The 27,049-nt window shown below is 47.7% G+C and overlaps 9 protein-coding genes across 9 annotated transcripts; 4 read left to right on the top strand and 5 right to left on the bottom strand.

Annotated features, from left to right (window-relative positions):
• Positions 1-4,067: 4,067 nt before the first annotated feature.
• N7509_005009 (40S ribosomal protein eS4) lies at positions 4,068-5,283 on the bottom strand (the record flags this gene model as incomplete). Its single annotated transcript, XM_056629646.1, has 5 exons — positions 4,068-4,121; positions 4,181-4,475; positions 4,623-4,907; positions 4,978-5,115; positions 5,270-5,283. 5 exons carry the CDS (start codon positions 5,281-5,283, stop codon positions 4,068-4,070), a joined length of 786 nt encoding a protein of 261 aa, XP_056488948.1.
• A 340-nt stretch (positions 5,284-5,623) lies between these two features.
• N7509_005008 (aspartate-semialdehyde dehydrogenase family protein) lies at positions 5,624-6,834 on the bottom strand (the record flags this gene model as incomplete). The annotated part of the gene is made up of 3 exons (XM_056629645.1): positions 5,624-6,429; positions 6,489-6,746; positions 6,804-6,834. The coding sequence occupies 3 exons, from the start codon at positions 6,832-6,834 to the stop codon at positions 5,624-5,626; spliced, it is 1,095 nt and encodes a 364-aa protein (XP_056488947.1).
• A 1,548-nt stretch (positions 6,835-8,382) lies between these two features.
• N7509_005007 (alpha/beta hydrolase) lies at positions 8,383-9,239 on the top strand (the record flags this gene model as incomplete). Its single annotated transcript, XM_056629644.1, has 3 exons — positions 8,383-8,790; positions 8,854-8,861; positions 8,918-9,239. 3 exons carry the CDS (start codon positions 8,383-8,385, stop codon positions 9,237-9,239), a joined length of 738 nt encoding a protein of 245 aa, XP_056488946.1.
• Positions 9,240-10,393: 1,154 nt separating this feature from the next.
• On the top strand, positions 10,394-13,091 carry N7509_005006 (fungal specific transcription factor domain-containing protein; the record flags this gene model as incomplete). The annotated part of the gene is made up of 4 exons (XM_056629643.1): positions 10,394-10,492; positions 11,224-11,840; positions 11,896-12,084; positions 12,149-13,091. The coding sequence occupies 4 exons, from the start codon at positions 10,394-10,396 to the stop codon at positions 13,089-13,091; spliced, it is 1,848 nt and encodes a 615-aa protein (XP_056488945.1).
• A 471-nt stretch (positions 13,092-13,562) lies between these two features.
• Positions 13,563-14,379, bottom strand: N7509_005005 (EXPERA domain-containing protein; the record flags this gene model as incomplete). The annotated part of the gene is made up of 3 exons (XM_056629642.1): positions 13,563-13,886; positions 13,945-14,108; positions 14,169-14,379. The coding sequence occupies 3 exons, from the start codon at positions 14,377-14,379 to the stop codon at positions 13,563-13,565; spliced, it is 699 nt and encodes a 232-aa protein (XP_056488944.1).
• An 890-nt stretch (positions 14,380-15,269) lies between these two features.
• Positions 15,270-15,896, top strand: N7509_005004 (DUF4291 domain-containing protein; the record flags this gene model as incomplete). The annotated part of the gene is made up of 1 exon (XM_056629641.1): positions 15,270-15,896. One exon carries the CDS (start codon positions 15,270-15,272, stop codon positions 15,894-15,896), a length of 627 nt encoding a protein of 208 aa, XP_056488943.1.
• A 150-nt stretch (positions 15,897-16,046) lies between these two features.
• On the bottom strand, positions 16,047-17,887 carry N7509_005003 (FAD-binding oxidoreductase; the record flags this gene model as incomplete). The annotated part of the gene is given in 5 exon segments (XM_056629640.1): positions 16,047-16,193; positions 16,243-16,424; positions 16,474-16,942; positions 16,956-17,528; positions 17,582-17,887. Coding segments are annotated over 5 exon segments (1,677 nt in total), but the record flags the coding sequence as incomplete, so codon positions are not given.
• Positions 17,888-18,355: 468 nt separating this feature from the next.
• N7509_005002 (uncharacterized protein) lies at positions 18,356-21,971 on the bottom strand (the record flags this gene model as incomplete). Its single annotated transcript, XM_056629639.1, has 8 exons — positions 18,356-18,952; positions 19,031-19,147; positions 19,204-19,325; positions 19,367-20,594; positions 20,642-20,794; positions 20,856-21,622; positions 21,680-21,827; positions 21,882-21,971. Coding segments are annotated over 8 exons (3,222 nt in total), but the record flags the coding sequence as incomplete, so codon positions are not given.
• Positions 21,972-22,824: 853 nt separating this feature from the next.
• On the top strand, positions 22,825-26,867 carry N7509_005001 (RNA dependent RNA polymerase; the record flags this gene model as incomplete). The annotated part of the gene is made up of 4 exons (XM_056629638.1): positions 22,825-23,026; positions 23,126-23,283; positions 23,345-23,813; positions 23,869-26,867. 4 exons carry the CDS (start codon positions 22,825-22,827, stop codon positions 26,865-26,867), a joined length of 3,828 nt encoding a protein of 1,275 aa, XP_056488940.1.
• Positions 26,868-27,049: the final 182 nt, after the last annotated feature.

Raw genomic sequence — 27,049 nt, 5'->3', positions numbered from 1 at the left:
AGCATAGCAGTAGATTGATATCTGTTTCCATATCATGAGATAGGGGGTATCTTGGATAGGGGAAGCTGAATCCAGCCCAGAATTCCATTCAAGTCGACTGACAAGTCACCAGCAGAGGGTCAGCAGGATGCTAGTCATCGCCATTTCCACCACGCATGTTCTAGACCCACCAGCCCCGAGCGCGAGATTCAGCGCTACACTCATTAATTCCCGATTCCCTCTGTTCTCCTTCTCCTCCCTGAAGGAAAAGGAAAAATACAATTTGAAATCAACAATTATGCTCTTTTTTTTCTCTTTCACTCTCCGCATGTTCATGTTGAATATCTTTGCCTTTCCAGTGGCCGATCGGACCTCTGAGTTACATCGGGGCCCTGCCACAACACGTCCAGAGCCAGGGATCATCCTCCCAGCGAGAGGGATAGTAGGACGATCGATTGCCGCTCTGCAGATTCGAAGCTAATTTCTTTTGAATGGCGCCCCTTGTGTAGCATACTCAAATTCTCGGCTCCAGAAGGGAAAAATGCTTCTGCAAAAGCCGACCAGCCACTCAGAATGTACGAGATGGCCAGGTCACAGTCAACAAGCGACGCAACGAAAGGCGCAATGAGAACTCAAGTTGCTCAAAGCATGTAGTATAGAAATTAATGGTCAATTTCCCCAAGTTGCATCCATGATAAGGCGGCATTCTACGCCGTACCTGTGCTATGCTGTCGTGCATATTCTGGGAAACCAATCCCCTGGAATCTGGATATGTTTTCCCTTATTTGTGGGGGTGCCCTGTGGGAAAGGTCGATGTATCACATTGCTCTTTTTCCAACATGCGATCACTCGCGATGATAGGCTGGTGAAATCATATCGTTGATTCATAATGGCGTTGTTGGAGGATTCAACTAGGTAGTGAGGCGGCCGGGGTTAACCTCTGTTAGCTGTGTATGGAGTGCATCTCATGTTCTCAATCGCGATCGGACTGCTCACCCCCCCCCCCTCAATCTTAGTTTCATTGCAATGCGACAGGAGAAAATTGCTGATTCGGAGGTACCTGACCGTTCAAATGCAACCGAGCTTTTCACTCGTCGATCGGGGCGATCGATGGGCCCTCCTGCTGCACCCACGAGGATCCGGCGCCAGCGTCAGGAGTCCCCCTCGAGGGAAGCGAGACGCCGTTTCGGCTCAGTTAGAGGAGTATTTCTTGTTCTTCTTTTATCCGTACCCCGTACTCCTTTGAGATAATATGATGAGCGACAGGACATTTCCTTGGCTTTTTGTTTGGTGGGAAGTTATTTCCTCGAGGTGCACCAACTGTGGAGAACTCCGTGGCTAACGCCTTCGGATCTTCCATCGAAAATTTGCTTTGATTGCATCACATTAGCGAATTCCAAATACATCCCCTTATTCACTTTAATATACAGTCAAAGACTCCTGGGTGTCTACTTACACGAAGGGCAGACGGAGTATACACGGGTACAACCATTAAAGCATTGCTACGCTGTCCGGAGTAATCAACTTCTAATCTTCGACGCAGTGACACCCTTCAACTGGGCCCGGGACGATCCTCTTTGTCTTGCATGATCGTCTCCATTCATGCGCAGCATCGGGATAATCTGTTCGAGATTCATCGCCAATCAATCAAAGCCAGGATACGGTTTTCTTATTTTAGTGGCGCCGGTTGGCACCGACCTCGAACCTTGGTATCCATTATGTGCCGCGCAAAGAGCATCCACATTTCGACAGTGCATGACCAGTCAGCCAAAATTCAGTTCTCGCATGTCGTAGCTGGCGCATCCACCATCCAGCTAGCGTGTGTCTTGATAAATTACAAGCAGGTAGGAAAAAAGCGGTCAGCAGGTACAACGTGTATTCCAGGTTATTTGCATCCTTCCATTAGGCGAAGGAACACCTATGTACCTGAGTGGATAGAACGGTGGATGACACGGACTCGGAAGTTCCGTTGACAGATAATACCCCGGCAGGATTCATTTGAATTGCGAAAGCCTATTGTGGCCAATTTGGGTTAGGCGGAAATACTCCTCTTTCTTCCAGAATAACCCGCTCGGCTGTTACTAACGTGAAATGCGAATCGATGGTTTTCATTTTGATATTCGGGACCAGATCTATAATATCTCCTAGCATGAGTCAATTTGACATAAAATTTACATTCCTATCTTTAGTCCGTTCCCTTGGGTCGCTCTGCTATTTATATGGAAGTAATACCCGTGAGCATGATCCAATCAATGATCACCATTTTATCCTCAGAAGCTCCTGGTGCAAAGCTCAAATCTAACGAGTGGAATATTGATATCAGCCTCGATGCCGAGTAAACAAAATAAAGATTGGTCTGTACAATTTCCGTCTTAATTGAAATTTGAACAAAGTACTGATTCCAGATGCTTATGAGTTTTCTAATTATATCTCAGCCGTACTACCAGCAAGGGCTAAATCTTGCGAGTCTATAGCTAGATTTAGTGTGATAAAGAAATTGGAATTCAGAACCATACATAAGTGCTCTTTACAATATTTGGATATGCAGTAATTGCCCATAAGCCTACCTAATTGAAAGTTTGATCATAATGAGGTTGGCCGACCAACTGACTGACCCCTACTCTTCAATAAATTAAATGGTAGCTAACTCTTAAATCATGCTGCTCCGACTATTCAGCTCATCAACTTCGCATCAACTTCATCCGAAACATTCTGATATGAGCGGACCACATATGCAATTAGGTATCAACTTGCATGCAGAGATATAGAACGAGCTATTACACAATTTGAAACAATATTGGAGAACAGGGCGGGAACTAACAGAGCATCCATCTCTTGTATAGTAAGACTCATCGCCTCCAGATAATAGTACCAACCTTGAAAAACATCAATTTAATGAGTATTCTCCCTAGAAAAAGATTTTATGACTGGAAAGCCGGAAAGACGTTCAAAGAATGTTTTGACAGGTTACTTCCACCTATGAAAGCATACTCAGCTGGAAGGATTTGCGTATTAAATATAACTGCTCATTTACGACGTGGCCAATATTATAGACAATACGTAGAAACCTTGTGTAGCTACCGTGAGATTTGTGCGTCGATCCCAAATGGAGAAATTCAAGGCAATGGAACACTATTCCCTGCACAGGTGATCTTTAAGCATTGGTTGAAGTCTCGAATAAGAGGCATACTAATAGATAACAGAGAAATTCAGCTAAGGTTAGGCTAGATTAATGCTCATGTGAGCTCGGACTAGGGATATATACACTACTACTACCAAGATAGTATACTGTTGCATCGTCAGCGGTCATTCAAGCAGCCCAGCCCTGGACTCGGAGGTTCTGGGGATCTGGACACTAAACTTCTGGTGAATATTGAAATGAAAGTGAACAAAATAGTACCGTCCCGAGATCAGTAGACATATTAACATGATTATTTGGGTTCTGGGGTTATTGAGTACTACAATCGGACTACTCTATACTGGGGAATGAAATTCATTCTCCTGTTCAGGGGTTTGAGATGAAGACACTGTCCGGGAACTTAAATTTGAAAAGCAGAGGCTTGAAGTTTGTCAGGTTGCCCAGACATGTTTCGCTATATAGTATCGCACCAAATCAGAGTCAGAGCTTCGATGGATCAGTACAAAAACCTCAAGCTTCCAAGTTGGAACCTTGGAACCCAGTACGAAAGTGTGCCGTCATGATCCAAATCTACGTTTCCTGGGTCTTTGATATTGGGGTGATACGGTCTCGACAGACCAGAGCACGGCCGAGGGATCGAACCGGGAGTGGAAAATTGGAGGGCAGAGACAGAACAGGGAAAATAGGAAGACCCGGGATTTTTCAAGTACGCTCATTAAATCATTCGAGAAGGTAACGTTAAATAGGTATCATATCACTCGGAAACGAGACGGTTAGCCCGCCCCCGGTTTTGTTTGCTATGGTGAATCTACGGAAAGAAGCATCATCCAAGGCCATAAGACAAGACAAGACGCCGTTTCCCAGCTACAGTTTTGGTTAATGTTTTTGTTTACATCCCCAGAGATTGGGGATGGCCGGCAGGCAGCTCAATACCAATGTCCTAAGACATTTAGTTGGCAAGAGCATGGGCGCGGCGGCGGTCACGCTCCTCAGAGATAGAGAGCTATTGAGAATATTAGCAACAAGTTCAGATATACCATGAAAAGTTCAAGTCAAACATACCTTGACACCCTTGCCCTTGGGAAGGGAGATCCAGGGCTTGTCCTGGCCGATGACGAAGACGTTGGACTCGCGGGTAGCGAAGGTGTTGTCAATCGCATCCTTGATGTGGACGACGTTGAAACCACCGTCGTGGCGCTCACGGTGAGTGACAACACCAACACGACCCATGTTACGACCACCGGTGGCCATGGCGACAACACCGGAGTCGAACTTGACGAAGTCGGCGATCTTGCCAGTGGCAATGTCAACCTTGACGGTGTCGTTGACCTTGATGGCGGGGTCAGGGTAGCGGATGCTGTAGGCCAGAAGAAGCACAAGTTAGCAAACCTTTGTTCTTTTTCTTTTGGATCTTACTTGTTCCCGGGGAATGCGTCTTCCGCCGTATCAACCAAAGCTTGGTCCAACGACTGAATGACACGGAACTTGTAGAGTGTGAACTCACGTTCGCGCATCGTGCGTAACCAAGAATGGGATGCCGCCCTTGCCGAGCTGAACACGCTTGACCTTGCAGAGCTTGAACTCGGCCTCCTCGGCCTGGATGCGGTGGACGGTGAAGCGGCCCTTGGTGTCGTAGATGAGACGGAAGTGCTCGCCAGTCTTCTCGAGAGAGATGACGTCCATGAAGCCAGCGGGGAAGGTGGTGTCGGTGCGGACCTTGCCGTCAACCTTGACCAGACGCTGCATCATGATGGCCTTGACCTCACGACCGTTCAGGGCGTACTTGAGACTATCAAAAAATTTACAATCAGTTTCTGAGTTCATTTGGCGTTGTAGTTTCGAGATCAAGCGAGTCGTACCGGTTGCGGATGAAGACAATCAGGGGCAGGCAGTCCCGGAGCTTGTGAGGACCGGGGGAGGCCTTGGGGGCATAGGTGCCGGACATCTTGTCCAGCAACCAGTGCGAGGGAGCGCTAAGGCGCTTTTGGTGCTTCTTACTGCAAAGCCATTGTGGTTAGTCTTGGGAGGTTCTTCGAGATCATTTTTTTTTTCGAGGCACGTCGCGACAGTCTGGAATCGGCAACAATCGAAATCGAGTGTGGGAGAGTCCAGGCATAGTCGTAATGAGTGTTTTGAACGAGGTGGACTTACGGTCCGCGAGCCATTTTGGATGTTGTCGACCGGTGGTGATTGTCGGAAGTATCGCAACGAGAGAAGGACGGAGATGGCTGATTGTCAAGGGCCTTCGCTTAGCGGAGGGCGGGTGTGGGTGTGCCCTAGCCTCGTGACATTCGCGCTAGTCCTAAAGGGGCTCCGCTAGGGCTATGCTTACGTCATATCAACCCGGTCCATTTTGGGAAAGGTCAGTTTATGCCTGAGGCCAACACAACATCTAAAGTACGAGTATTCGCCTTTGCCATGGCCATTGCTGTGGAGTCTATGAATGAGCTGATGTATTCATGGTATTATTGACATCGCTGAAAGTATCACTTTTCATATCTACATTTAAATATATCCCTTGATGACCGCAACTTCAGCGTTGAGGATCGATGAGCCAGCAGCACCCAGGACGGTGTTGTGAGAGAGAGCCGCAAATCGGAGATCGAAGTAGCCACCCTGCTGACCCTCGCGAACACGTCCAACACTGACGGTGAATCCCTTGGAGATATCGCGGTCCAGGCGGGGCTGAGGGCGATCAGGCTCATCGAATACCTTGATGGCGGCTTCGGGGGCAGAGGGAGCGCCGAGCTTCTGGGCCTCGGACTGGTACTCCCGAAGAGCCTGCACAACCTGCTCCTCGCTAGGGGCAGGGCGGTTCTTGAAACGCAGCGAGACGAAGGCCATGTGACCATCAGTGACGCCGACACGAGTGCAGGTAGCACCGATACGCAGACCGGTCTGCTCATCGAAAGCAGTGGCGTCAGTGTTAAGGGCACCAAGAATCTTCTGGGCCTCATTCTCCAACTTGTCTTCCTCACCACTGATGAAGGGGATCACGTTGTCGACAATGTCCATGCTGGGCACACCGGGGTAACCAGCACCGGAGATAGCCTGTTCGGTGAAGACCTCAACCTCCTCGACCGGGCCGAACTTGGCTTGGAGGGCGGCAAATGGAATGACGATACCAATGACAGCACAGTTAGAGTTGCAGACCAGGAAGCCCTTCTTCAAGCCGAAGTGCTTGCGCTGGTGAGGGATCAAATCCATGTGGGAGGGGTTCACAGTGGGGACCACCAGAGGAACAATGGGGTCCTTGCGGTAGTTCTTAGCGTTGGAGAAAACAGCGATTTCAGCCTTGATGAATTCCATCTCTATTCTCAATGGTTAGCATGAGTACAGTTGAAGCTCGTGGTGATGAATGGGACCATACCAGTCTCGCCAGCAATATCGCTGTTCAATCCGGAGAACACCAGATCACAATCGCTGAAGTTGGCAGCTCGGCATTCTCGTAGAACAAGGTTGCCCAGGTTCTCAGACATAGAGGACGCCTGCTTCCAGCGCACGGCATCCTTGTACTTCTTACCAGCGTTGCGCTCAGAGGCACCAACGGCGTGCAGTTCCAGGAAGGGGTGATTAGCCAGGAGCAGGATGAAGCGCTGACCAACAGAGCCGGTGGCGCCGAGGACACCTGCAACTAGTTAGATCATAGAATAAGTGATATAATCTCGAGGGTTGGAGGACATACCGCACTTCTTCTTGGGGAATGAGGGCGCCATCTTGAACTTTTGCAGATGTATGTAAGAGAAGCAATCTTGATACCAATTAGCTAATGAGGCCTAAATTGTCAACCGGAAATTTATTCCAAGTAAAGCAAAGCAGCAACGCGTCCATATATCAAATAGATCACGGTCAAATCGACCATGAAGATCTTATGAGTCAAGGCTTCGTCCAGTGCCCCGCATGGTGGATAAGGAGCGTTTTGGCCTCAATCGGCCGATTTACCGCATAGACGTTACATGTGGGGTACAATTGACATTCAGAAGAACAAAGAAACAGCCCAACTTACCAGTTTCGCAGTTGACGATGAGGAGTGGCAATTCAACGAGTTCTCCTGCGAACTGCGATATCGCGATGCCCCGCGATGACTCAGCAGCACCGGAGCGGGAAAAACTTTGAGCGGGCGCTGATTGGCTGCTGCGGAGGCTCACCGGAGAATGTCGCCTTCTCCGAAAACACTGAGACTCGATCACTTACTTCTATATCTAATATCAGTGTTCGCGAATCTCGACTGTTTGAGGCATTCAAACCTCAATATCAGATAATACACTACAAAACACAGATCTACGAACTCTCAGAGTCTCTCTCTTCTTGACATTAACTCTTTTGAACCGCTTCTGCGGTCTCCAGGGGAGCTGGGTTTTGTCATGTCTTCGCATCGCAGACAAAACTAAAAGCCGAAGCGGTAGGAAAATCGTCGTCCATAGGATGGACTTACCAAATCACTACTGAAAAGTGCTCAAACCGTCCGACAGCTGACGCAAGTATAAAATTGCCCGTTTGGAAGATCTCCAAGCAATATTCTACCCCGGTGTTCCCCGAGCGTATACAATCATGGCTTGGCAGGGGAGCGCGGTATGTATATCTTCTAAGATTGCACTTTAAAAAGCAAGAAACTTCAAGGACTCCGCGATGACCGCTGCCCTAACGGAATCGTCAAATTTGCCATGTTTATATCCTGGCTTCTCCATAGCCCCGGAATGAAATATACCCTGACATCGGAAGACACTAAACCCTGGGCAGATGCCCGCGGGCCATAGTAACGACAATCCATTGGAGCTGGGAATAGAATAAAGACCCGGTAATTCAAAAAGCAGCCTGGGCATCGGATTGAGCGGGGGAGAAGGAATGGCTAGTGTCCCAGAGTACTTATGGTACGACCGGTGACAAGGCTGTGATAGGTAAGGCCGCCTAAGAAATTTATGCTAAGCTATTCTCAGCCCGGACCAAGTAGGTGGGTTCATTTGATGAATGATCATTGAAGGATACTCGTCCTCGCAAAGTGCGATTGTAGCCCACGACCCACATGGCGCATCCCTCCCGGCAAATGCTATGGGGCTTGATTCATACTAAAACGGAACTAGTATCTATTTCGACTTGCCATCCGAGTTTATGACAACCATTCCTTCCAGGGCGCGCTAGGCATACTGACAAATACTCCGTCTCCTGCTTCTTAACCATGAGCTACTTCAACACTGGAAATCCTGAACTTCATCTAACATCTAAGGCTACTTGGTCCCTACAAGCAATCATTCGAATCGCCTAACATGAGTAACAAAACCTTCGTCTTCTCTCTGGGTGCTTGGGTAGTCCCATCCGTCTTCGATGCTACTAGATCCCATCTGAAATCCCTCGGTTTCTCCTCCGCTTGTCCCGCGCATCCCGCCATTGGTGCCGAACCGCCCTCCATGACACTCGAGGATGATACTGAATCTCTGCGAGGTGTATTGACCGCATATGTGGATGAGGGACGGGATGTCATCGTCGTCGCCCATTCTTACGGCGGCGTGGTTGCTTCTTCCGCCGTTGAAGGACTTACCAAGACTGCTCGGACAGACGCAGGCAAACCCGGGGGTGTCATTAAAGTGATATACCTTGCGGCATTCGCTTTGGATAAGGGACAGAGCTTGCTAGGAATGCTAGGGGGCAACTATTTGCCATGGATGAAGGTTGAGGTAGGCATTTCACTTTTCAATATGCACCTATCATTTTCGGCCTGTATGTCGACTTGAAATAAGAGACCGAAGTTGGCCGGAATTCATTGAGCTCAGGTGAATGAGGGTGGTACTGATAACTAAATAGGGGGGATTATGTTCACGCCGATGGTGCAGGTGATGTCGGCTGGCAAGATATTCCTCACGAGAGCCAAGAGAAGTGGAACTCCCTGACACTTCACACATCTCGTGAAGTATTCTCTGGCGAGTCGACCTTTGAGCCCTGGAGGGATATTCCTTGTTCGTACATTTTGTGTGAGAATGATCGCGCTCTCCCTCCCCCATTCCAGGAATTGTTCGCTTCAAAAGTGGCAGGGCCGGAAAACACTTATCGACTTCCGAGTTCCCACTCGCCATTTTTGAGTATGCCCGATCGTCTGGCAGAGACGCTGAGAAAGGTCGCAGTTTGAAGCTGGGGGCTCACATTGGACAGATGGTGGCGCATTTCAACATTCCATCATTCTGTATTTCAAATCATTATCTGAATTGAAATGTTATATGGGAACACATCTCAGTTGTGAAAAATTGAAGAAATTATTCTGTAAAAGATCCTTTCTCCCTTTTCATCTTTCTCTAGCACTCCAACACACAGCGCATCTCCATATTTCGTCATGGTTGATGGTCGATGATATTTATGGTACTTTTTAGTTGCATCCGACCCGCCAAGTGAAACTAAAACTGTATGATGATTCCATATATTAGCCTTGAAGGTATTTTGACTCTCAAATTAACCATGAATGCCCCTCGTATTTCTCAAGTGCAAGTGCATGGATAGGGGTCAAAAACCTTTCTTCCCTCCCGGATGCTCATGCATGTAATTTGACAAGTCGAAGACTTTGTCGTCAATAATAACCCATAAATCGTGAGGTTTATTATGCGAAGCCACATCGTGAACTGAGTATGTTGGTAGAGGAAACATGCTAAACCTTCCCAAGCCTTGATGATCAGTCGCGTGACAAAGCCACCAGTTTCTTTTTCAAAAATATCTGGATGATGCAGACAAGACATACTCTAAATCATGCGTTTGGCACAACTAGTTGTGCCCTTTATCAAATTGGCGACTCCCACCAAATTTCATACACCCAATATAAACAATGTCACACGAAATCCCATGAGGGCGCTGATCCCTTCGGACCGAGGCACGCGGCCCGTGATGCTTATCCGGGGTATTTCTGGAGTAAAAGTGCCACAGGATTTGCCCTATCCCCGCTTTAGAACGCCCACAGACTATGCTTTCTATGACATAACTCTTGATTTCATCAAATGCCATTTCCCCTCGTTAGTATTGGTTATCGTAATGGTTGATTACCTCGTTTGTGGATCCATGCATCGAAATGTACTTTTGTAAGCCCGTCTGTGCATCATGGCACGAAGAATTCAAAACAGCCACCAGAGCGGGGTTTTGGATGCAGTGACTCGAATGTTATCCTCTTTTTATGTTAAACAACTGCCGCACTGAAAGGTCTCTTGAAACTGCTTCTTCTCCAACTGACCGAGAAATTACTCGTACAGTCCCTAAAGCCGCTATCATCAATGCAGAAATATCGAAAACGAAGAGCTCGAAATGCTTGTACTTGGTGCCACCAGCAACGTGTGCGCTGTGACATATCGCGCACAGGGCCTCCCTGCACAAGATGCTCTCAAGACGGTGAACTTGAAGGCTGTGAGGTTTGGAGCAAGGATTTCCAGTGAGTGTGCTCAAGTAATTAAGAGACAGACAGCTAATAAAAAAATCAGGAAAGAGAGAACCGACAGCAAAAATCGTTTAAAAAAGGCCCGAATCGAAAGCCCAAACTGCAGCATAGCTAGCGACTCAAACGAAGGGGACGGATACTCCACACTGCTGTCAAGATCGATAATACCCCACGAAAATCAAAATGTGACCTACCAAAAAGCCTCTAATGCTGAAAAGCACAAGAGTCTACGTGGCCATATTCCTTTTTCACAGTATTCATTCCTTCAGCTTTCACCGTCAGCCGGCTTGGGGACAGAGGATATGGATTATCTGGCATCCAAAAGGTGCTTCCAGGTCCCTGCACAGCCGGCACTAGATGGATTGGTGCGCATGTATTTTATGCACGTGCATCCATACTCTCCGGTGTTGGACGAAGCAAGCTTCTGGAGAGCATATCGCCGAGGCCCATCAAGTGATGACAGGCCCGTATCGCTCTTTGTATTTCAGGCACTACTATTCGTGTGCTGTACAGTAAGTTACACGGGATATTAGTGAAGCTTGAGTACTAATCGTCAAATAAGTATGTGGATGTAGATGTCGTGACGAAGTGTGGATTTCCAAGCAAACTGGCTGCTAGAAATGAATTCTTTACTCGAGCCAAGGTAATCACGAGTATTAAAATCCAGTTGCAAAGTTCCCATGATAACTAATATTCTCAGTTGTTACTGGACTTGGGTGCTGAAGACCAGGAGCTGGAGACGGCCAGAGGAGCCCTGCTACTTTCATACCAAGCTTCATCCGATAATCCTCAAATCGGAAGCCTCATGCTAGGAACTGCGATAGAAAACTGCACGATCGCAGATAAAACAGCTTCCGCCTCCCCCTTTGCCATGAAAAACACACTCATTAAACGCGTATGGTGGTCAATCGTCCTGCGAGACGGGTTTATCTCGCTTGCATTCCGACGCAATACTCAGATAAACTGGTCGAATCCTAATCTGAAAGCAAAGTTTTTGGATGAGAGCGATCTTGAAGACGAGATAGAGAATTCTGAAGTCTACGACCGAACGATAAAACGATTTCATATCAAGACTTTCGAAAGGCAATGTCAGTTGGCTGTTATAGTCATTGAAATGATGTCTGCATTTTTCCCACAACAATACCGTTGCAGCTACGAATCTATTGATGAGGTCACGGGGGCCATGAAAGAAATACAGGATGTCAAACATGCTTTTTCTTGCTGGGAACAAATAAGCTACGAAGTTCTATACCCAGAAGAGCAACCGTGGCCAGATGCGGCCACAAACTTTACCAATATGACTCGTGCATACTACTTGTTAGTGCTTACCGTTCTTCTAATTAAATTATCTTGCTAATAACAAGAGCTTCAGTACTGCCAAGATTCACCTGATACACTGTGAAGCATTTATCCTGGAATCGAATAGGTCGATTGCCACAGATGAAGTTATTACGCAGACAAGAGACTCGGCGCGGCATCTCAAGCACGCAGTTACTGAAGTACATCGAGTTTTGGCGTACATGAGTAATTCCCAAAACAAGGAGACCATTCCATTGAGCATGTATGCCGCTTTACGCAAAATTACCCTTTCATCTGCAAATACTTATCTTTATGGCGGTAAATAGGCTCGCTCTTATGGCATGGCCTCTAGCTATAGCTGCCATCGATGTTAACCTTGCACGGACAATCGAAGATAATATACAGCGAACGCAGCAGATGAGTTGTCTAGGCGAAATTTATCGGTATCTGACCGGTGTTGCTGATGTCACGAGCTTTGTCACTGCAGGGGCGAAGCAGATCTTACTTCTTGCAAATATGGCAGTGCAGCAACTCCTGACTCGAGGTCAAATGGCAAGCCCATCATCGATACTGGCCAACAAAACTCATGGAATTAACCCCCATCGGTATGAGAGCAGCCCCGGGGGTGATCAGAATAATGATCTGCACGATTGGGTGGACATCTTCAACCAGTATCCCGAAGTCTATCTGTTGATATCCAAATCCACTGACTATGCCCTGTCTTGTGGTCGCTTACCGGATCAAGATAAGTTGCCCGAGTGCCTTCGATCGGCGAATACTTTCAGTGCAATGGACCTCAGGCTACCATGGCTAAATGGCCTCACTTTCGATGAAGGAAGAAGAGCCTCACAATCAATATCATGCGATGCAGTAATAACAGAGCAACGTCGATCATTTCAGGATGCTCTGTCTGAGAAAGTTACACCGATCCCTTTCGAAGGCACATTGGACTTCCATTCAAGGGTGATAGGTGACCAGGGCTTTCAAGCACATGAGAACCCAAGGGAGCTGCATGACACATTTTACGCTATGGAAGAGAGCGTACCGAATGACTTTGCGCTATCAACAGGGCCTGAAACCAGGTATTTCGAATCCATAGACAATATGGGTCATTCCACACGATCACAAAAGAGCAACCTTACCCCCCAGGAAGGTGATTCTCTGGAATTATTGCAAGCATCACTTGCGGACCCGGATTATTGGGATGGATTTGGACAATTGGACTTCCGTGGTGCATATCTTGAACCTGAATTGTGGTCTAGTTTTTGAAAGATGTGGGTCGCAAAAGGGCAGTTGAAGAACAGACTTTTGGCCCTTAGTCGGGTGTCGATGATAGTGCGCATACGTCTAATCAGAAAGATTTCTTTAACGCCAGAACATCTTGCTTTTTGGTAAATGTAACCTTGAAGGTCATAATGTGATCTTCAAGGAATAAATGATCGAGATGCTGGGACAACTGCCTGTCTTCGAATATTCTGCACAATCAAGAGTGAAAGAGCCTGTTCAATCTAAAAAGCTTTTGCGCTCTCAAATATCTCCCCGTGGTAAAAATCATCCTTGGTGTGAATTTTGATAAATCTTGCCATGACCCATACATACTTTCACGGTCGAAGATAAATGCAAAATTGAAAACCTAGCGATTATCTTCCTGTTGCGACTTGAATGGTCAAAGAACATGCGTCGTGTTGAATACTTTTTGACCAGCCGTGTTATCTTTCCTTCCGTGAGATTTCAAGTTTCTCAAGCTTTCTGAGTGCCTGGTATATTTTGGAAACTCCTTGCCATGTGTAATCTGCGCTTTGTCAATACCAGCTGTGAATGGCGAGCAGGAAAAGAATACATACAACAACCAATAACCATCCAGATAAAGTTGAAAAAGAAATAATAAAACCAGAAATAATATCTTTCCGGTCGGCAATACTCAATATCAAGCAGGCTCGTAGCGTAGTAGAGAATGTCACCGTAAACTTGGCCCACTGATATGACAATTTGCAAGGGATACCGCAGAGGGTGTTGCGCGACAATGCAATATGCGATGAAGAATGCCAACGGACCCCAGCAGAACTGAGGAACAAAATTTATTAGCAATGATCCCAAATTGCTTTGAGAAATATGAAATTACCGCAGTCACAGCCTCCATAGAGACCAAGAACGCGTCAGAGGTCAAGTAACGAGAATCCGAAAGAGAGTATTCCTTCCACAACTGGTCGAATAAGCTTTGACCACTAGCCAATGCTGCATGGTTGACAACAAAATGCGCTTCGAAAAATAGATGAATCCATCCCGCTGTAATTTGTTAGACGCATTGCTATCGACCTTGTCAAAGGAGGCGGGTAGTGAGCTTACTTAGACACATCCAAGTAAACGCAACTCGATCCGCCAAACTCGATGCTGGTCGCAGACGAGAAATCAAGAAGACAGCTACCCCCGAAACAGCCACCCAAAAAACCCCGAAGCGAGCAATTAAAGAAATTACTGAGTCCTCGTTCGCGACATAATGAGGCAGATTGATTGAGGGCGGGTAATACCCGTGAGCAATCGGGACGGCGTCCGTCATTGTATAAGGAGTTTAGCCTAAAAGAAGGACTCGGATAGATCAAAAAATCTGAGAACGAATGAGAGTGATTCAAATATAAGCACCTTTTCGACTACTTAAGTATGCACGGAAACGAGCCTATGTTTGCCCTAGACATGCTGCCGGAACCCGCGGGGCCCATGGCAGCCTGCGGAGCTGAGGAAAACCGAGTCAGGCCACAACAGAACAATACTAGTAGTAGACCTGCCCGGTGGGCCATCGAAGCGGGCACGGGTTCGGGTTCAAACTCCAATCCCGCAGCCCAGTGCAGGTCTGATAGTTAAACCCGCTACCTATGCAGGCACCCGCAGCCAAAAGCCAGGGGTAAACCTCAGTATTGCTATATAATTCTTATATATTAGGTAGTAATTAGACCATTGAGTATACTAAAGAAACCGCTACAACTTCATAAATTATGCAATTTGAAGATTGATGCCCATTTAAACGCCTGGGGTCAAAATTGGGTAAAAAGCGGGTTTGTGCGCGGCCACGGGGTGGAGGTGGAAACCCGCGCCACAGGTATACGCAAACCAGGGAGAAAAGGCAAGAATATTTGTGGGTGAGGTGAAGTGTTTTTACTTAAAGAAAAGTAACTTGATAAATTTTGAGCTACCGAGGACCATCTTCCAAGGTTGTATGAGGGCGACGTCTGAATCGAATTTAGCGGCTAGGTACGCCAATACGAGAAATGTGAGTCAGAATGGCTGAGCAAGATACTAGCATTAGAATTAACATATATCTTTGTATATTTTTCCACGAGGCTCTCTTATAATCTACTACTTATTTTATCTTGCCAATTTCACCGAAAAGAAGGAAGAGAGCATAGTAAGGGAAATTCGACTCTACCACAACACATCATCACAGGCCGCACAATGGCAAAAGATCAATCTTCAATTCATGCCTACCGGGCTATACGCGCGTCCTATACGCCCAAAACCATAACTGTCTATCAAGCATATCCCCCAGAAATTTCAAATCCAGCACTTGAAGCACAAAGTTTTAAACCGCCATTCTCCCGAACTAGGATGACGTGGATCAAACCCTCGTTCCTATGGATGGCGTATCGCAGTGGATGGGCAACGAAGCAACGTCAAGAGCGTGTGTTGGCTATCGAAATCGCACGGGAAGGGTTTGAATGGGCACTTCAGAACTCGTGTCTGAGTCATTGGGATGCAAAGAGCGAAAAGACGACCTTGGATAAGGAGCAATGGCAAAAAAAGCTTCATGCAAGTCCCGTTCGCATTCAATGGGATCCAGAGCGTGACTTTGAATTTCGACCCCTGGATTATCGCTCTATTCAAATTGGACTTGGCCCTGAGGCTGTGTCACGATATGTTGATGATTGGATTGTTTCTATTACGGATGTTACGGACCTGATGCACAAAATCAGAGATCACGTCGAGGAAGGGAATCTCGAGGCCGCGGAAAGGCTTTTGCCAGTCGAGGAGGAATATTCATTACCAGCCGAGCTCAAAGAAATTCTGCAAGCCTCAAGCTGATATTTTTTTTTTATTTACAGCCTTGCACTGAAGCCCTCAACAAAGGTTTTGTTAGGTCACACTCATGATCTTGTATGTACATACAAATTGATATCCATGGATGATGATTCACCGCAACCCCGGTGCTCTTGGCACGTTTCAGTCAATAAATCATTCATCCACATCGAATATCTTCCCGGGATTCAACAACCAGCGTGGATCCAGGGAGCGCTTGACACTCCGCATAATTTCGATAGTTTCCTCTCCGACCTCTTTCCGTAGGGAGTCCTTCTTACCCAGACCGATTCCATGCTCGCCCTAAAACGAGTTAGCTTAAGTCTTACTGAGAGAAAAGATACAACCATACCGTGCAAGAGCCCTCCATCTCAAGGGCGCGATCAACCATGTCATATACCACCTTCTCAACCCTTTCTTTCTCTGCTGGATCATTGCGATTATACATGATGCTTGAATGGAAATTCCCATCGCCAATATGACCCAAAATGCTAGCAAAAATACCAAGGTCGTCAAGTTCTTTCTTGGAAATTTCTGTATTGGTAAGCGACGAGGACGCCGAATAATAACCAGATAGACATACCGATAATATCAGGAAGACGAGAGATTGGCACTGCCACATCAGTCGACCACACCTCAGAACCCTCTTTCCGAAGAGCCATCATACTCCAAAGCGACTGCTTACGCGCAGACCAAAGGTCATGAGCTTCTCTCTCGTCCTTGGCAAACTGGAACCCTTGCGCGTGGTTATTCTGAGCCAGTTCCCTTGTCAAGTTGATACTATCCTCGACCCCAGCCGCGGTCCCTGAAAATTTGAAGAACAAAGTTGGGGAGACACTCCATGTACGACCCGTTCCACCAGCACGGTTAATAACATCCATCTGAACATCATCCAAGATTTCCATACACTGCACCTGAATACCTCTCCAAATCAATTGTTGCGCCGTCGACGCGCAGTCACGAATTGTCGAGAATGCCACTACTCCAACACGAGTTTGTTCAGGGATAGGCGCCAATTTGAGAGTCGCCTCCGTGACTATTCCCAATGTACCCTCCGAAACCAACAAGTAAGCCGGTAAGATTGTATCCGGCCGAAGTCTTGCGAGGGCGCCGCCGAGTTTTGATTACTCGACCATCAGCCAAGACAACGGTGAGATTGATGACCCAGTCTTTCATCGTACCGTATCGCACGGCATTCGTTCCACTGCAGTTTGTACCGATCATGCCGCCAATCATAGCCGAAGGACCGGGGTCAACGGGAAAAAATAGACCAGTTCCCTTAATTTGTTCGTTCAGATCCATCCAGCCGATCGACGGCTGAACCACAATGTCCATATCATCTTCGTGAATATCGAGAATCTTGTTCATCATTGCGAAATCAATCGTCATGCCGCCGTACGGGGCGGAGAAATTGGCTTCAAGGCTGGACCCGCCAGAGAAGGGGATCATGGGCATGCGGTATTTGTGGCAGACCTTGACGATTTCCACGACGTCTTCGGTTGTTTCGGGGTAGGCGATGGCGGATGGGAGGCGGTCTGCGTTCAGGCTAGACCACTCGGAATAACCGTGTCGATGGAGGTCATCGTCGTCGGTGGAGATGGTGTCTTCGCCCAGCTTGGCTCGTAGCTCGGTTATAGCCTGCGATTGTCAAATTTGTATTGAGGCATAGCTTCCCGAAAAATGCTACGCACCTTTTCGAAATCTTTGACCGAGCCATACTGAGGCTTTGCAGTAATTTGAGGAGTCTGGCCGTAGGAAGCATAGCCGTATCCCAGCCCAGCAGCAAATGTGGCAATTGCAAGGGCCCGAAGTGGTGTCCAGGAGGACGAATTGGGCGATGACTGAGGCCTAGAGTTTGTAGATTCTTGCTTCTGCTGTTCTTTGCCTGCACCAGTGCTTGAACTGTTCAATCGAATGGCTGTGGTTCTGGTGGCCCAGCCGGATTGGGGAACACGGGGAATGCGGGAGTGGAGAACCCCCGGAGAAGACGGGGAGCTCTCATAGTGATGGGGGTTAGAGGTTAGGGGTTAGAGGTATCGACAACGAAGGAAGAGGGAGGTTTTGAAAGGAAGTTTAGACTCGGAGAGACCCAAAATATTCCGAATTGCTAGACTCAGAAGTGCCGTCACGCTATTCCGGTAGTCCGGGGCAAAGACAGGGCGAGGCGATTTCCCCCGCTCGACTCGGACTTCGCTGAGAAGGAACAATTCCGCTAGCGTGGGGGTATGGGGGTACCTCCAGGGCTAATGGTGGATGGGGGTATTGGGTGTAGTTGATGGAGTGCCGCGAGTATTTAGCATGAGTCTGATTACGCTATTGATAGGACTTGCTCTTCCTAGAGATTTTCATCAACATCGACCAGGCCGATCAGGTATGTATTAACTCCTAGTATGTACAGATAGCAGCTGGATCTCTTCATCCCAGAACAGAATTATTAGCATGAAGACACTAAATTTCACATGCACTCATTGCGGTGCCGACTTATCATCTGACCCCGAGAAGGCTGTACTAGTGAAAATAAAGTCCCGTGAAAACTCCAAATCCATATCCAAATCCATATCCAAATCCAAATCCTGAAGACAATTATCCTCGAAATGATCGGTCGGCCCAGCCGGAGGCTGATTCTGCTTTGAATTATTGGCAGCTGGAGACTTGGTCGGGCTGTTAAGATCAGCTTCGCCCAGCGGTTTGCGGGTCAAACGTCTTGCAGACTCTGAAATATGGGGGCTCGACTTTGACATCGGAAAACCTTGTGTTCGGGGCTGAGGCTGCGATGGATGCGAAAGGCGGTTTCCCCGGGCTCGTTTAGGAGTGCGTTCGTTAAAATTAGAAGCCATGGACTCGAATGATTCTACCAATTGTGAATCTTCGTCGTTGTATGTATCGAGGTGGCGTGCTGCTGGTTTAGATTGCTTCGCACTCCTTGGTTGTTGGGGTTTGGGCTCTGCAGGCTGTGCAGGCTGTGCAGAAAACCCCATGACTCCCATTAAACGGCCAATATGTTGCTGGGCCTCGGAGAATTCTCTGGCCTTGGCTTCTCGTTCATCCCGCATGGATTGAACCTATATGATAGATCAGCACAAGCCCAATTTCTTGAATGGTTCTGAGCGTTGCGGAAAAGAGGGCGTCATGTCACACACCTTCTTCTCCAGCTGTACCATGCGCTTGTCCTTTGCCTGTATCTTCTTTGTGGCTTCGCTCGCGCCATCTTGCACCTCGCGATGCAGACGTTTGTTTTCCTCTTTCAGCTTTGTTACCTGCCATGTCTCTGTTAGAAGAAAATCGAGAGTGAAATAGTTCTTGCGTGACAAACCTCTGCTTTGTTATTGGAGATTTGGACCTCGTGCCTTTGTCTCATTGCCTCCCTCTCCAACCTTGATGTTTCTTCGGCTTGTTGTAGCGAGTCATGCAGCCTCTCGGCTTCCTGGCTCTGTTCTACCATCTGCAGGTACCAGCTGTTAGCTCAACAAATATACTCGTAGGCCAGTGCAGACTAACCATGGACTTCATATTCTCCGTCTCCATCTGAAGTTCTCCGTTCGCCGATAAGAGACGTTGAATTTCTCCCTCCTTTTCGGAACATAGAGTCCTTTGTTGCTCTAAGGCCTGATTGCGCTCTTCGATATCACGTTGTAAGAATGCGACTGTTTCCGAAGAAGATGCCTTTTCTTGCACTCCGACATCCAGTGACCGTCGCATTTTTTCATTCTCAGATTGAACACGGTGCAGCCTCTCCTGTAGTTCTTCTAGCTGATCATCTTTCTCTGTGGAGGTAGCGATTAAATCAAGTTCCCGTGATCGAGCCCTGTCTTTTTCCAAGTGAAGGCTCTCTTCAGAATGAAGTATTTGTTCTTGGAGTTTGTCGTGTGCGGAGTTGAGTGAGGCAGACAACTCTTCCACGCGATTGCATGCGCTTTCAGCTTGCTCCTCCAGACGAGCCATCTCTTGGTGAATATCGGACATCGCCTGTGCAGATTGTCTATTAACATGTTCGAGGTTGTCATTTTCGCGCCGAAGTTGCTCCGCTTCGAGCATATGTTTGTTCCGATCTTCCTCGGCGGAGCGGAGGGGACCTTCGATATCATAGCAGCGTCGCTCCATATCAAAACAAATATCCTCCACCTTTTGGACCATAGAATCATTCGCCACTTTGGAATTCTGCATGAAGGTATCCGTGATTTGAGATCGCCAATCCCGATTCGGATGCTGCAGTGATGAGAATTCCCGGCGGTCGCGGAGGAGAAGAGAGCTTCGAAAGTTGCTTGGCTCGGCATTAGCAAAAGAACACTTTTCGATCGACATTGGCACGCGTCCAACAAAGGACTTGATAATATCAATGTCTCTTGCGTTCCCGTTCTGGGACAATGCGGCCGCAAAGTACATCTCAAACAGGTTTCGCAGGATATGATTCTGCAATGAAGTGTAGGCACAGTAACATATCTCTGAACCCTCGCACTGTACCTTGCTGGTTTGGGACGGGAATTGACCGAAAAGACTTGCGATGGTCTCTTTTGTAGACGTCGAGCTTAACAAGGACGATATAACTTGCTGGGACTCGGCTTGCTCGGACTCGGCTTGCTGGAAGCTCGAAAGCAATAAGTTTGCGACGTGCAGATTGGACAAGGAGCCACGATTCATGTTGTTGTCTTTTACGGCATCGACAGTGAATCGAAGTAACTCATAAACAAAGGACTCATCGCAAGCCTATCCATGTTAGCTAGATCTTGTGGAAACAAAATAACCATACTTACAGCCAGGGACTGTGTTAGACGGATCACTAGATGAGACTCCATAGCGGTTAAAGCCACTCGACTGTCTGTAGAAATAAGAAGTCGTAGCCCCAGATTGCGAATTTGAGGGGGAAAGTTTTCAACCGGGCATATGGACAACAAAAAGGTCAAGCCCTGCAATCAATATTTTAGTGTCAAGTCAGGCAAGGTATAGACACGGTTCAAGGGTGCATACCATAAGCTGAACCTCGCGATCCAGCCCATCTCGGACCACTTTATCACACAGCTTAGCGACTTTCGAAGAGCCACTCGCCACCCAGGAATTCTTCTGGCTAGTGTCAATATTATCAACGATGGATATGGCGAGGCGGATGCTCTGTGCGGCTTGAGATGGAGTGAGAGGGCTGCTACTTGAAGAGCAGGCCAAAATGACTCGCAAGACAACCAAGTCCAAGGTTTTCTGCCCGCGTTTGGGGCCAAAGAAATGTTGAATATTTAAAAGCCAGGTCGGTGGCTCTGATCCGTGTTTTTTTGAGGGGCGTTGGTGTTCTGACTGGGTCGACGCGATGCGGGCAAATGTAGCGAGGCTCATGAGGATGCCCATATGGTCTTCCATGTTGCGGAGGGTTTTGGTAAATTCAAGCTGCAGATTGACCATTGTTTCTTCGGGGATCTCATTGAAAAGACCAGGAGAGCCATTCAAAGTGCCCATTATCATGTGCAAAGGAGCCACGGTCTCTGCGCAAGGGTTACCCGCCATGACTGAAACCAACTTCGTGATGAAGCCGTGAAGACGACCGGGGGAACCATGGCAGATGGAAGAGGCGATGAGAGCAGAGCAACGCATGCTGCAGTATACTATTAGGGTCAGCTTGTCGTTCCCAAGGACTAGGTCGATATCACCCACGTCCGACTCCTCAGAATCCACGGCTTTCTCCAGGAAAGTGTCCAATGCAGCCGGGTGACGACTCAGTAGTGTATCTCGAAAGCAAGTGGTCATAGCTATTGCAGGTTAACTCCAGCCGCCGATATGTATTTTCCCCAGATCATAAAGCTCACCAAATGTGGAGAGTAATGGTAAAGCAACTCGCGATCGTGACAAGCTTTCCACCAGGACATCCGCTAACAGACCCACTTGGCATGGTTTTTGCAGGGTCCATATCTTGATATTTGATGAATCCAGATTTTGTGCCAGACTATATAGATCCTGGTCTCAGTGTTAGTCTCCAATCTGTGACAGCAAAACGCTGCTATGACGTACCTGGAGTGAAGGCACATAAGGTGCGGTTATGACGCGCTCAATCTCGCGAACAAGTCGCGTGAGACCCTCGACCATGGCGATAAATGTGCTACCTGGTAGGTTTAGTGGTCACTTAGAGATGAGATGATCCCTTACTCCCTCAGGTGGTTGAGGAGAAGCAATCCGAAGTGTGTACGATCGGCGATTGTTGCCCCCGCAACCAGGCGGTCACTGGGCGGAACCACTCACAGCCCGCTATCCGATCTATATCTTTTTGCAATTCTATCATGTACAAAAGGTAAGGCAGTCTATGGTAAAGCCAAGATACATTAGAGTAATTCAATCGCACTACACCAAGAGTTAATTCAATTTAATCCTAGAGTATCAACACGCATTACTCCTGGGCACTGCCTGTACACTCACCTACTAGCAACTCCTGTTTTGCATGGTATTCCAGGGTTTGTGCATGATATCGTTTGCTAGCTCCCTTTCAATCGGGTATCAACCTTAGAGGCCATTCCGTTCATCCCTATCTTTTTTTTTGAAAAAAAAATAGGTGGAAAGCCTAGAGGGTACTCATAGAGGGTAGTACTCATAATACCTCCAAACAAACGACTGCCTTGACAATTGATATAGAGGAAACAATGTGATTGGCCGACTGACCCCTCCCCCAGTCGCCTTTGCACCTTTGCACCTTCTTCTTCTTCTCCTTCCATCACCCACTCGATGCCTTTCTTCAACTTTTCATGATCTGGAGAATCTAGTTAGGCCTTCTCTTGCTGGAATCACTCACCTTCCACTCACTTGGTGGCCGGACTTGCTCTTGGAAATATTTGCACCTGCCTGCCTGCCTGGCCCGCCAATACCAAAGAGCCTGACAGTATCACCATAAGTAGAGCTAGCTCAGCTAGCTCCATCTTTCCTTTCTTTCCTTTCCTCCTCTCCAATAACAGGTGTCTGAACCATGGCAAACCAGACAGAACTCGTCCAGAGGGTGCCTATGATGTCCTTTCCGCTAGATATTCCGACATGGCGAAGCTGGGAATCGCTGGCTATCAACGTGTTCAACATTCCCGAAGGCACAAACACATTTGTCCTCTGGGACTCCTTCAAAAAGGAAGGCAATATTACCAGTGTCGACATCTTTGACCAGAGGACGGGCGATCGTCACAGCAAGGGCCGCGTCCGCTTCAGGTACATATCCATTACTACTTATATCGCTGATCTGTATGTGATGGGATTACACTGATTTCAAATTATTACAGACCCCCCTCCCTCATCCGAATTCTGGGCCATGGGCACATACGTTATCAAGCTCCGGAACAGAACAGAGGTAACTGTTCGTGTCGAACTGAAGACCGGTGATCAAGAAGGTCTCATGGACAGTCCCGTGCGCCCTGGAGTAAGATATCCTTCATTTATGGTAAGCAGACTCGATTGAAAAGTAGTTATTATTGCTTCGCTAAATTAATCACTGATTTTAGGATTTTTCTGTCGTGAAACTCGATGTATGCGTCTTGAATGGAGAAAAGACCTTTCACGTCATGCACGCTTTCAAAGGCTCACTAAGAGGATCCCTCGACATCCGCCGACGAGAACTTTCTATCAATTTCACTACCAACATTCGGGATAGCAGAAGCCTCCGCAACCCTTCTCTGTATTCGGAAGAAAATGAAAGTCTCTTCCGTTTGAGAGTGAAATTTATCCAGCTGGACAAGCTCTGGGCATCCCATGATCCCCAGTCCAAGGATATCTCTCTCCTCGCTATTTTAGAGCACCCAGCACTCTATTTCCGTCGGCTAAAGAATCTGGAGCCTACCTTTCAATCCGACACAAATTGGAAAGAAATTGATGCGTGGCCCCGGCAGACTGCTCTGGTGCACAATCCTGAAGCACTAGTTAACCAGACACTCATTACCAATCTTTATCGCTCTGGTCAAATTGTCGATATCGGTGAGTACTTTCAACCTCTCGTATAAGTGACCAATTCTTAATTTCCTTGTTTTAGGTCGGTGGAATGTCTTCCGGATTACCTTGTCGCCCGAGGCAGTTGAAAATGGTGCTTTCACGCTCTTACACGATATCCTAGGTGATCATAATGTTCCTGTACAGAATGATTGCCCCTTCAAAGAGAGTTTTCGGAGACCGAAACTTGTCTGGGACTGGATCAACCACTCACCTGCCCAGAACCCCTCATCACCACGCTCTACACTCGGCGACCTAGCAGATCGGGAATACGTTCCTTTGGACTTCCCTGTCCGTTATCAGTTAGAAGTTTGCATCTCAAATGGATGGCTTTCGGGATTTTGCATGACTCGGGAATTTGTCCTCGAATTACGGGATCTCGGAGAAAAGAACGCCAGAAGACTGTTAGAGCATGTCGACACGGAAAAAACCACTTACCTGAATCCCATGAAGATTTTCGACATCAAGGTCTACAAGGCAGTCAGTGATGCAAAGATCCCTTCTTACTGTTCCTTCATGCGAAGTGCCCAAGTCACTCCAACGACGATCTACTACAACACTCCCACGGTTGACACGTCAAATCGGATCATTCGCCGCTACATTGAACACGTAGATCACTTTCTCCGTGTTCGATTCACGGACGAGAAGAGCGTAGGTAGAATATTTTCTACCGTGGGGGATTCCCAGGATGAGATTTACACCCGAGTCAAGAGAACCATGGCGAACGGAATCACGGTCGGTGATCGTCATTATGAATTTCTCGCATTCAGCAACTCTCAATTCCGAGATCACGGCGCGTACTTCTTCGCCCCCACTCTCCATCTGACTGCAGCCCATATTCGGGCTTGGATGGGAAAGCTCAGCCATATCAGGAATATAGCAAAGTATGCTGCAAGGTTGGGTCAGAGCTTCTCTACCACTCGTGCATTTGGGGGCTGCAAAGCCGATATCCGACAAATCGAAGACATTACCCGGAATGGCCGCGTATTCTCCGACGGCGTAGGCAAAATATCCAAGTTCTTGGTCTCTATGGTTGCCGAGGAGCTGAATCTCAAGACCCCTGATGGTGAACTGCCCTCTGCCTTTCAATTCCGACTTGGTGGGTGCAAAGGCCTGCTTGTTGTTTCTTCAGATCCTGGTCACTCTGAGGTTCATATTCGTCCGAGCCAACTGAAATTCGAAAGCCCTCATGTCAAGTTGGAAATCATCCGCTCTTCACGGCCTTCGGTCGCAACACTAAATCGACAACTCATTCTTGTGCTTGCCTCCCGAGGGATTCCCGACAGAGCGTTCCACAAAAAGCTCAAGCAGCATCTTGAAATATTTGAAGAGGCCATGGTGAACGATGAAAAAGCTACTGGTATGCTTCGGAAATACATCGATCCCGAACAGATGACTCTCTGCCTCGCCAAGATGATCGACTGCGGCTTCAGGCGAACAGAGGAGCCGTTTGTCTATTCGATGCTGGCTCTATGGAAGACCTGGCATCTCAAGCATCTCAAAGAGAAAGCCAAGATTGTGATTGAAAAAGGTACGTGTGTGTTTGGCTGTATTGATGAGACTGGTATCCTCAATGGTTACTTTCGTGGCAGGCCATTAGACAAAGAAGCTTCACTGCCACAAATCTTTATCCAGGTCTCTCAGCCCGAAAGAAGAGGTTGGTCTCGGAACGTCATCACGGGGCTCTGCATCGTCGCCCGAAACCCTTCACTTCACCCAGGGGACATTCGAGTTGTTTTGGCGGTAGACGTGCCAGAGCTGAGACATCTGCGAGATGTTGTCGTATTCCCACAGACTGGTGATCTAGACGTTCCCGGCATGTGTTCCGGCGGGGACTTGGACGGGGATGACTATGTCGTTATCTGGGACCAGGACTTGATTCCATCCAAGCGGAGTTGGTTTGAACCTCCAATGCAACAAACCCCGAAGAAAGCCCCAGATCTTGATCGTGACGTGACAGTGGATGAAGTGAGCTCATTTTTTGTCACGTACATGAAAAACAACATCCTACCATCGATAGCGAGAGCTCATTTAGCATGGGCTGATCAGCTTCCCGATGGGATTCGTGATGATAAATGCATTCGTCTGGCTCGACTTCACTCCGATGCCGTCGATTACAACAAAACAGGAGGCGCTGCAGTGATGACCCGTGATCTTGTTCCCTCAAGGTGGCCGCACTTCATGGAGAGGAGGGGGGCCCTTCCAAAAAAGGATTACCACTCTAAGAAGATCCTGGGCCAGCTCTACGATGCCGTCGAGCATGTCAACTTCGTTCCTCATCTCACCATGCCATTTGACTCTCGGATTCTAGAATGCAAGCCCGAGCTGAAAGAGTTGAGCGAAGATCTTCTAGACTATGCAAGAAGTTTGAAGGGAGACTATGACGCGGCAGTGCGCCGGGTAATGGCTCAATACGAGATCCCAACTGAATTTGAAGTGTGGTCTTCCTGGATCCTTAGCCACAATTGCTCGGCGAACAACTACAATATCTCCGAGAAGGTCGGTGGACTCGCAGAACATCTTCGAAGTGGTTTCCGCCAGCACTGTTATGAAAAAATGGGTGGTCGTTTTCTCGAGGCGCTTGCACCATTAGTAGTGGCGATGTACCGCGTCACTCATGAAGACCTCCTGACTACTCAAGAAGTCGTCAAGTACGATGACGAGTCCGATTACGAGGAATCTGATCACATGGACTCCACCGCGGCCAAGACTTCTCTCATCAGCTTCCCTTGGATGTTCTCCGAGTATCTAGGCAAAATTGCCCAGGGACATTATGATCTTGACGCCATCACGAAGCTCGCAGCCACTAAAGGAAGCCGTCCTAAGGGGAAGGTTTATACGCAAGCAGAGGTGATGCGGCTTACAGCTGATTTCACTATTGAGGGGGGGTCGGGAAGGCCGAAGGTCGAAATCCCCGAGAGCGAGAATGATATTGTCGAAAATGATATTCTCGAAAATGATATTCTCGAAGAGATATTCGAAGACAAAGCCACTGCGAATTTATCGGCTCTAGACAAACTGATCGATATGATAGGAGAGTGATGGGATGTTCGGCTTGTTCCCTTTCTTCCCTTCACCTGTTGCATTTGATTCTCGCATTTGAGAAGTTTTTTTTATGTAGTGCATGATTAGAAAGTATACTTTGTTGTTTATTCTTTTTTCAAGATTTAGTTACATTCAAGCTTCACATATCGCCAGCCACATTTCCAGTATAGGGTATTTCC

This window comes from Penicillium cosmopolitanum (assembly GCF_028827165.1).
Source record: "Penicillium cosmopolitanum strain IBT 29677 chromosome Unknown utg000006l:49.0-5199605.0:1.0-5204138.0, whole genome shotgun sequence".
Taxonomy (NCBI): domain Eukaryota; kingdom Fungi; phylum Ascomycota; class Eurotiomycetes; order Eurotiales; family Aspergillaceae; genus Penicillium; species Penicillium cosmopolitanum.
This window is presented reverse-complemented; position numbering and strand designations above follow the sequence as displayed.